The following is a 10367-nucleotide window of genomic DNA, read 5'->3' as shown; positions in this document are numbered from 1 at the left end:
AATTACAAGGTGCCGCTAAAAGAAGTAAGTAATGGTGGCACTGGGGAGCATGCTGTAAGCATTACGAGTAAAACTGTAACCACCACTAATGGCCATAACAACTACTAATAAACTGAACCATAATGGTGAAATAACCCATTTCATTTGCTACGTGCCAATCATTTAATTAAAAATGTATGCCTTTTGCACAGAATAGTGTATCTGTACCTTTATTCCAAGCAGTGTTACACAGTTCCCTGGGAAGCACATACTAAAATCCTCCAAAGAAAAAAAAGAAACAATGTAATAAACCAATATGCATCCAAAATCTTTAAGTTCATTTATATTTGTTTTTCATGTACAAGATCAAAGAAATAAAAAAAAACAGAATCAAACCCTAGATACAACAGTTTGATCTGATTGCTTTTGATACATACAATCTGTTGCAAGGTACTCAAAATTAAAAACAAATGCTCACACATGTCATATAACAAAATGAAAAAAAGTAAATAAAAAAGTTAAAGTACTAGCATGTACATGGATGTAGTATATTAGGAAACAAGTTTATGTGAACACCCATATTTTTCTGTATTGAAAACAGACATTTAAATCCTTCCCTTCCCCCAAATAGCACTTGTTGTCAGAAAGTCAAACCCAAGCCCTCCCCAAGTTACATTCGAACAGTATTACCAGAATACAAACTGTGATTAACAATGTCCCATTACGTCTGTATCACCAAGACTTATGTATGCCACCCTCAGTGATGGTCAACAGTAAAACTGCCCAGCTGGCACATTTACTGTGTTTATACTACAAGCAGACAGTGTACATTTAGTAAAGTAGATGTTCAAAACCTGAAATAGTACAGTGAAATATTGTCAGCAATAAATTTAGTTTCATAAGAATTACATATGCTTTGAATACTTAAAAGTTCTGCCATAAGCCTGTTTAAAGCCAGAAACTTTTAAAAAAAGAGAACTTTAAAAACCAATTTTGTTGTTGCTGCACTTCATCTGATCCATCCTCTCCACTGCAAAAATGAAAAGCTTACAGTGTAAAGAAGCACTGTTCACTTAACCATGATTCGGTTCATGACTGAGTAAAGATCTGACCTAAGATTATGGCAGTTGTTTTACACTGGAAGCATTGTTTCACATAGCACCCTCCTGTTCCAAATCTGCAGCTGGTTTATTATGGAAGTAATATGGAAACATAGTTACTGACTTTTTTACCTCTTTAAGGTCTTTGAACCAAGACACTTAACCACTTGAAACACCAATGAAAGAGGAATCAAGTTTGTAGCTTCACAATTCTGATAAACATCTTATGTGACTTTACTGGAAAACTGCATCAGTTTTCACTGTAAGAAGTATGGCCTTCAGTTGATAAAAATCAGTGTAGCCAAACAGAAGTCAACAGAGGTTAGCTAATTCACACCAGCTGAGAACCTGACCTGCTTCGAGTATCTTTTATTACGACAAAACTTAAATTTACAATAGTACAGACTTACTAGCAAATGAACAAACTGCATTTTCTAAACATAATCTAATGATGAGCAATATCAACTGAATCATGCTAGAGCTCAGATCTGCAGCTGTTGTAAATTGTTCTAGCACCAATGGCTTTCAGTTTGTTAGGCCAGTCGTTCAGTGCTGACGAGTCGGCCTTACAAGTTGGCATCACAACTAGACGCCAAAAAATCTCCAATTCTTTTACCAAAGTCAGTCATGTCACTAAAGAACAAAGCCTTAGGACCATCTCTTTTTCATTTAGGCTGACAACCTGAAGAAATTCTTAAAAGAGAGAGATTAACCATAATTACAGTAATATCGGTCAGCCCTCCCCGGTCCCCTGTTTGTTGAAAAGAAATTTCTGCTATCTCAACAGTTAGCACTAGCAAAAATAATAAAAAAATCCCCCAACAAATAACCCCTCCAAAAGAATAAAAGAAACACAATGCCCCTTCAGTAATTAAATTCTGTGCAGACACAACTCTGCTGTCACATCTCATTTTCTATTAAAAAACCCAAACAACCCAACATATAAAGAGCTACTTTTCCCTATGTAATACAACTTCACGACTGTACGTCTTTGCCTTCCATCTTTTTTCAAAACTTTGCTGTGTGTGCTTTTTATTTTCCGTCTTCGGATATCATGTACACCCAGCGGTTCATCATCGACAAGGCAGTTTATTGTATCAAGCTCTGTTGTGTTTTTTACTGAACACTGGCGATGCGTTTTCTGTGTATCCCTATCTGCAGCCACCCTTCCCGGCAAGGATCTACATTTGTTACGTAATCACTTGTCTTCCAAACCCACTCCATATTCCCATCACTTCATCTCTGACCTTTTCACCTACCTTCACCCAACCAGATGGAAAAAAGTCTTTAGCGATCGATATTCTGGTGCATCAGTAAGATCTTGTTAAGTGTTATTAGACCTGGCAAACACACATTTACACTGAGTGCTACATCTCCTCCTCTCTCTACACAGCCTGGATTAAGCTTAGAGAAAAGTTTTAATGCCTTTCATAAAAAGACATATTTTTCAATATAAAAAGCTTAAATTCATAGATTATAAATAATATAATTTCAAAATATTTAAGAATTTTAGGACGTCATTTGCATTTCAGGGGAACTGCAAGCTTAATGTCCTTGATGCCTTCTCAGTCCCAAACCTCTGATAAAAGTACTTGTAGGATATACAATAGGTAGAAATACACAGAACACGCCCTGTGTCCTGTACACCAATTACAAGAAGCGAAAGACTGAAGAACTAAGCAACTTTACCAGACAAGTCACAATACTGCTTTAGCATTGCCCTGATAAAGTTACCATCTTTTTTCATGTATACAACTACATGTATTTTGACATTGTCAGTTAAAAACATTACTGAAAACAGTATGAGCAAGGTTTTTTCCCCACTACATGACATTAACAAGTTGTGCCACATTTTCCAGACCTGATTTTAAAAGCATGGTTTTGCATTTAAGATATTTGCCACAGATTTTATATATATAAAAAATTGTTTGTTCATACGTTAAGTTACAAAATTGTAGTGCTTAATATAATAAACATCAAAATCTAAAATCTTTTTAAAAAATGCTTGTTTATAATACATTGCTTTGTTTTTAAAAGGCAGCAGTCAGTACCAGTCTGGTTTATTTTGCAACAATATTGTAGTGTAAAAACGTTGCTAAACAATTCTGGTACTTTCAGATTGCAAGTATTTATTTTCCGAAAACTATACAGTAATATACTGAAAAAAAGAAACTGCAATAGTACTATTTGTGCCTTTACAAAAATATAATGAGAATTATTATGGCTGATATGGATCAGATTTAATCTGTATTCCATACAGCACAGTTAGTTACTAAGAACGAAAGAAAGAATTTTAAAGCTTAAGTAAGTTGATAAAAAAAGCTTCTGATACTATTGGCAGGGGGGTTGGAACTAGATGATCTTTAAGTCCCTTCCAACCCAAACCATTCTGTGATTCTACTGTCATAAACATAGTAATAAAACTGCTCTCACGGTCTGATGCTGTGCACGATCTTTGAACCAAGTGACAGAGTAGTTAGCTTTTGTGACTCATGAAGGGTTCGTGATGTTGCTCAATACCTAGGAGATCAGTCAGGCACATGCACAACCACCACCCACTTTCTGTACTTGAAGTGAAAGATTTCTGCCTGGTCTGAAAAGGTAAAGAAGTATACAGATGTGTAAAGTAGTGTGCTTTTTTTAAAGAGGAAGAAATATGTATGCATATATGTATTTTTATATATATATATATGTATTTTATATTTAAATTAGTGTCAATCAAATCCAGGCAGAGATTAAACTGACCATAACGATGATGTAACAAAAGTCATTAAGGCAGTAAGGTGTATCTCTTGAGGATTTTCAGATATTCTACCTCTATCTCAAGAGGAAAAAGAAATGTTGAATTGCATTGTAGGCCCAATCAGCATTGAATGATTACAGCCAGGTAAGGAAGGGCTCATTTTTGTTGAGTACTGACTCAACATCGTTGAGGATAGGGATCAAGTCTTCTGACTCTAGAGTCCCAAGATCAACATTTGTTCCTGGAAGACAGTCGAGGAAATCAGGGAAACGTGTTTGTTGTGGATTTATGTTCATTGTTGTCTGTGCTATGGTTTCTCCTAGAAAAAGTAAAGAAGAACTTTTGAAATACCAAACTCTTGTGGGTAATTTAAAACAACACAATTGATATACAAATTAGATTCCCCCTTCCCCATAGGCACTTGTGAGCATTCCTATCCTCTACAAACGTTACCTCAAAACCATATTTGCTTGCAGAATGCATATTGTTCTGAAAGTTAATTTCATGTCCTTGCTTTTCCCTCAAAAGCACAAAAGGCCCTTTCCAGCAGGGTTCAAAGTAATCAGCCTCTGACCTTCCGCTTGGGAAGCATGATAGTTCAAAGTTCACTAGTCTGCACAGGGAGCAATGCAATTAGGTCTTAGGTAAACCCTCTATCCTGCCCTCTGCACAAGGGTGAATGCTGTCCATGAGACACAATTGAAAAAAGTGTTTCACAGCAATTTAGCTCCTCAATACTGTATTACTTTTTTCATACATTAATAATGAGCATGAAAACCTTTAATAGAGAAACCTTTCACTCTTTGCATCATCTAGAACTTCTGATGACTTCAAAAGGAACTTGAGGTGAGGAAGTGCTGAGAATTTCACTATCTGGAAAAAAACTTGTTGATTTCCTAGTAATTTATTTCAGTATTGTAAACACCATGAGGGCACCGATACAAAATAAATACATACCAAAACCTAAACTAGCAAAATACATTCTGTTTGAAGGCAAATCCAACTTTGCCGTTGTAAGAGACTTATTAATGAGATTGATGTCCCAGAGTCAGAAAACGCAGTGATTTGTACCAAGAATGTAACCCAAGACCAGATTTTTACTCCTCCTACCTTGGACTATGGTATGAAAACACAAATTAAGGCTCACATTTTCCAACTTTTACTTATTTTGTTTAATATCAGTCTAAGGTAAAAGGGTAGAATCTGGACCTAAGTTAAAGCTGAGAAACTTCTAGGCACTAAGTACCTTTTAGGCATTTTCCCCCACAGTCTCAGTCTGTTCTTTTGCATATGAAAGCGAGAGATTATCGTTCAGTTATGCAATTACAAAACATTACTGGTTATAACACAGTTATCAATATCATTATACTTCAAGCGAAAACAAGTATTCTACCTGTATCCATCTCATCTACATTGCTGAGGAAATCTTCAGGCGTCGTTGGTATACTGTAGCATCCTAATCCCAAGCCACTGTCTGTACTCTGTTCCCTGGAATGGTATGGCCCACTATAAATTGAAACATGAAAAAGCCTCAGTAAAGATGTTCTGGTAGACATAGTCCCTGATCATGGTGTTTGAAAAAAGACAGCACAGTAGATTAAGGTTAAATACTGAGTCATTAAGCCTCATTCTCAACTGTTGGCCACTAATGTGGTCATCTTACATCAGCCCAAATATAAAGCAACTGAAGTGAGGCCACTCTTAAATTTTGAAATACACACATGTATATATAACTCTCTGGACAAAACCAGTTCTGATAGCCTAAAAAAATGGAGTTTATTTATACTTAGGTAACGTACCTATTCTACCTAGAGTCTTCTACATATACCTACAGTACAATTAAAACCACCTGCTAGCATTTGTTTGATTTTTCTAAGATTCCTTCTTGAAGTATAACCTGAAAGATTTCAGGTCAGCCACTCAGCCATACCCCCTGTTCACAGTAAGTACAAAAGAAGATGATATAGGAAACTACTTTAGAGAGACAGCTTTAAAAGTGTAGAGAAGGCAACAGAACCAACTGTCTAATGAAGAGGACATGAACTTGCCTGTTCAAGAAAGGATCGGATCCATTATTTGTAATAGGCCTCATGTCTTGTGTCATGGCAGGTGTATTCACAGCTGTCTGAACTGGGACCATGTTTTCGGAGTCCATGGGAAGTTGTCTGCATAGAGCAGCTTCCTGAAAAGCCAAATAAATACAAGGGAAGGGTTATTCCAACAGCTCAGAAGTACTGCAGTCTTGTAACAAGCGAACATGTAATATATACACATCTTATTTAGGAAAGTAATTCTAAACAATGTAACTGATGACTGTTGACACTGGTGTGAAGAAAATCATAATGTAGACAGACAGCATCTTTCATATCCACCTGTGCTGGCTTAAAACACTGCAGAATCTACCTTTCAGTTACTACCACGGCTGGAAGCCAGTCCCATAGTTCAGCCAGCAGGCAGATGTGTTTGAGGACTTTCTAATCAGCTTCACACTAAACCAGAGAGCCCGTTTGCCCGTTTAAACTATCCTCACTCTTTTTCTGTGACGCAGATCACGAAATGCTCATATAAATGGCTTTACTGGCAGAGCTGTCACATTGGCAACCTCTAGTGAGGGGTAGTGGCAGACAGCAGGGGAAAGTCAAGCCTTGAACAAGCACAACTACCTGCAGAATGACTGCACCTCTACAGCCTTGCTGGCCACAGAGATAATCCCTACAAAATCAAATTACCTATGTTATAACTTTGGACACCTTGTGTGTCACCTCATCATAAAGCACTGATAGGCCTGCACATTACAACTGATTATTGGCAGCCTGTCCATGCTTCATGGGCCAGCTAACTCTAGCTGAGGGTTTTCACATGCATACTAGAGCTGTGTAACACTCAAATTACAATTTCCGTTTAATGTTCAGTGAGGCAAAGTTCTCTGAGAGCTGGAGTAGCAATAATAAAGCAGTTTAAAACCTACAGACTCAAATTTAATCTCCCACGTATCTAACAGCTTACCTTAAGTGAAATTGCTCTCAGTTTAAACTGGTGCACAAGAGAGCAAAATCAGGCACTGAAACTATGTGAGTTGCTACTAGATGACACAGTTTGCTACATACCAAAGCAGAAGAATATCACTTGCAACCATAAAGTACTTAACATGTTAAAAGAAAACCACTGGAACCAACACTTTGACCAAATAATCTTTAGAATGAACTCTCTGCCTAATAATAAGCATCTGCCTAATGACCTGTCTCATGTACACTGTCTTTAGGATGACAAACGAGCAATTAGAGCCAAGGAAAACTTGTTTCAGAACTCTTCCTGAAAGATAAATTCTTCTAGCATTATCTCTGTGAAACAATCATGACATCTAGTGGTACAGAGGTCTATACAAAGGTTGTTTGGTTCCACGGGGATGTTCCAAACAAATATCCTAAGGCCTTAAAATAATAAAGCCGTATCTGTTTTTTACCTAGTTTACTCAACCTTATTATTTTTTTTAATGAAATAAGCAAAGGAAGTATTTCATTTAAATCCTAGTAGAAAACTTTTCTCCACCGAATCAGTCATTCATTCTCCCAAGTACAGAAAAGATTAACATGTTTTTGAGGCTAGAATATGATGTTTTACTATGTTTTCAATTAATTTTTTCATTGAGAAGGACCAGTCTGGTCTCTTCATGAATAATGTAAACAATTACTCATTGGGAATTAACATATATTGGCACCTATTAATGCAATGTTTCCTTTATAATCAAATTATCAATACATTCACTGATAAATAAAAATTTACATTAGATGGTATCATTATTTAGTAAGTGTTCAGAATAAATAGTCTGAAGATTCTTAATAGCTGATGTATGATAGCTTATGTATATCATTACATTTGTCAAGTGACAATTCTAATGGTGATGTTTCCATTTATAATTAAATCAGCTGGAGTCTGTGAAAATGTACAAACCTCAAAAAATGGGCAGACCGGCTTTTTCAACTGCCTTCCACAAATCGGAAAGCACTGCAAAATGTCCGTTCTTCCCAGGACACTGGACTTACTGCTCCTGCACAAAGTGCTGTGAATTTCACATGTATCTGCAGACCTTAATGCTGGCTGGCTGTTTTCTGTCCTGCAGCTGACCTATGCAATGAGGGAATTCAGATAGTGATCTCTTTGGAAAACATGGTGCCAACTACTGCTTGGTCCAACACGGAGAGTTTCATACCCAGGTTTATTAATCGTGTCCCCAGGTACAGTAACTGGCCCTCCTAACCGCTAACTGCAGCAGAGCCAACAATCCATTCCATGAATGATTAGTCTACTACATGATTTAGACAGGCCTTGCAAAGCAAGACAATTTGTGAGCTCAAAAGCCTCCAGCATCCTACAGAAAGACTCACACTGGCATTTACAAATCTAAGTTCCTGTCTCTTCTTTGTTGCAAGAAACGCTACATTTATTATAAAGTTACTTGATCTACTCTCATTTGGGGAATGGTGTGGCACCTCCCCTGTCTTTGTTTCAACATATTGCACGTTGCTTGCAGTATTAACTCAGTGTGTACTTTATAATACAGAACAACAGACTCCTGCATACTGGAGTCAGAATTAGGCTGGGGAAGCAAACAGAGTACTGGCTCTACCATACATTAAAGTATGCTCCTCCTATGCTGCTGACTGATGCAGGCGATTTGTTCAGAAGTAACATTACAATTTTAGTACTGCTACGGATATTAGACTTCTTCGCTTCTTTGATATTACTACAGCAATGGTCAATAGTAATGGACCAATTACATAATCACAAAAGCTGTGCGATAGCCTGTTATGTCCTGTTCTCTATTCTAAGCATGACCACAAGGTTCTTAAGAAGAATATTCAGTGATCTCCTACCCTAGGTTGAAAAGTCTGGCAAAAAATACCAGAGACCTGTCGCAGCCCTGTGAACGGCAACGTTACAGTTGCAAGCTGCCAGGGCAGCCTTAGCTATTCTCATTAGCTCTCAGCTCCGGGCTGCAGGAGTGCCTCCTCTTGGTCAGCAGAGCCAATCCTTCGCATTTCCTTCAAAAAGGACCAAACGCCCATAATGATCTGCTTGGCACTACAGCATACGCCGTTTTAAAAACCCAAAGGGGATTTTCAAAATAAATAAGAAAACTAAATAAATTAAAAATCCCCCACAGTACTCTGACATCACAAAGGCATGTCAAAAAGCTTCATCAGTGGTTTTTTGCAAAAATCTTTAAAACCTTCAAAGCATTGCAGCGAGTTGAATTATTCACTGCCTCTGAACACAATTCTGATGTAAACCCCTTTTAGCTGTATGCCAGACAAATCTAGAAATTCACTGTCACATTTCCTGGAACCCTCCTTGGCAGAACCGAACTGAGCTCCATGCTTACTGGCCAAGAGTCATCTCCAGCTGCGAGAGACGAGCGAGGGCATTTTTATAGTGAGTTTACATTGCTAGTCACTGCAATTCCTTTTCTACCAGTCCTCACACTTAGGGTGGAAAGTGAGACATCTGGATATTGCCTGTGCCATCAATAAATCAGACTATGGGCCAGTCTCTGCAGTGGAAAGAGCACAGCAGCGCATTTTTCTGTTCAGGCCGTAGCAGGCCAGTAAGGTTCTACTCTGCGAGGACAAAACAGTGATAAATCTTCCTCTGCATCCCCATACACCGCTTCTTCTACAGCCTCTTTTTAGCCCCTGTATCTTTCTGTGCACAAATTCATGGAACAGGATCGGGGGATCTGAAAGGAACCTCTGAGAAGTGCTGCTTTTTTGTGACTGTTTGTACCCTTCCAAAAAAGATGCAAGATGGCACTTGGGCACACAGAGAAGTGCTTGGACATCTTCCCTCTGAAGAGGACCCTTTCAGAGATTTCTTACTGACATCACCTCTAACTACTTCCATATCCAAGAAGCTCTTGAGCAGCAAGCAGATTCTCCCTTTTCCTTTGGAAAGCTGACAAAAACAAATCAGTAAGAAAGAAAATGAACTCTTTCCAGAATGACAAAACTGAGTAAGGAAACATTCAAATAGAAGCTGTCATACTGGTTTTCTGAAATGCTGCCCTTCTTGCATATACTCAGTCCGCAGTTCTAGAGGCTTTACCAACTAAATGAAGAGGAGGACAAAGAAGGAAACAAATTCCCTCAGCAGAGAGCTTCCAGAACTGCCTACTCCTCCCGGCTGGGTGTGCTGCTCCACCCGAGCAGCTGCAGCCAGGAATGGCTGCGGGGAGCCAGCAGCTGCTGCCAGGCTGAAAGGAAGTTTGTGACCCACCAAAAGAATTCCTCCCCTCTCACTCAAACTCTCTGCACCTCCTCGCAGTTGCTAGCAGCAGTGTGCACATTTACTCAGCGTTTTTCCCTTAGATAGGTTACACTAGAAAAGCAAAAGCGGCAGTGAAGGGTCAGGGCAGGAGTAACTGTACTTGAACGCTGACGACTCCAGAGGGATTTGTCACATTCTTCTCAGCTGCCAGGGTTCAGGAGCGCTCAGGTTACTGGCAGGAAGTTCACAAAGTTCTGTTAGGAAGGACGGATTTTGCATCT

General features: G+C 38.5%; 1 protein-coding gene across 1 annotated transcript in view; it reads right to left on the bottom strand.

Annotated features, from left to right (window-relative positions):
• Window positions 1-2545: 2545 nt before the first annotated feature.
• The window catches only part of WWTR1 (WW domain containing transcription regulator 1), a 78885-nt gene continuing 71063 nt past the window's right edge, over window positions 2546-10367 (bottom strand). Inside the window, exons 4-6 of the mRNA XM_050902540.1 lie at window positions 5871-6004; window positions 5216-5328; window positions 2546-4141 (exon numbers count right to left, since the gene is read on the bottom strand). Of these exons, the coding sequence (XP_050758497.1) occupies window positions 3957-4141; window positions 5216-5328; window positions 5871-6004 (432 nt within the window). The 3' untranslated portion in view covers window positions 2546-3956. The remainder of the gene's footprint in view (window positions 4142-5215; window positions 5329-5870; window positions 6005-10367) is intronic.

Source organism: Gymnogyps californianus, chromosome 10 (assembly GCF_018139145.2).
Source record: "Gymnogyps californianus isolate 813 chromosome 10, ASM1813914v2, whole genome shotgun sequence".
NCBI classification, from domain to species: Eukaryota; Metazoa; Chordata; class Aves; order Accipitriformes; family Cathartidae; genus Gymnogyps; species Gymnogyps californianus.
Note: the sequence above shows the minus strand (reverse complement) of the source record. Positions and strands in the feature narration are given on the sequence as shown.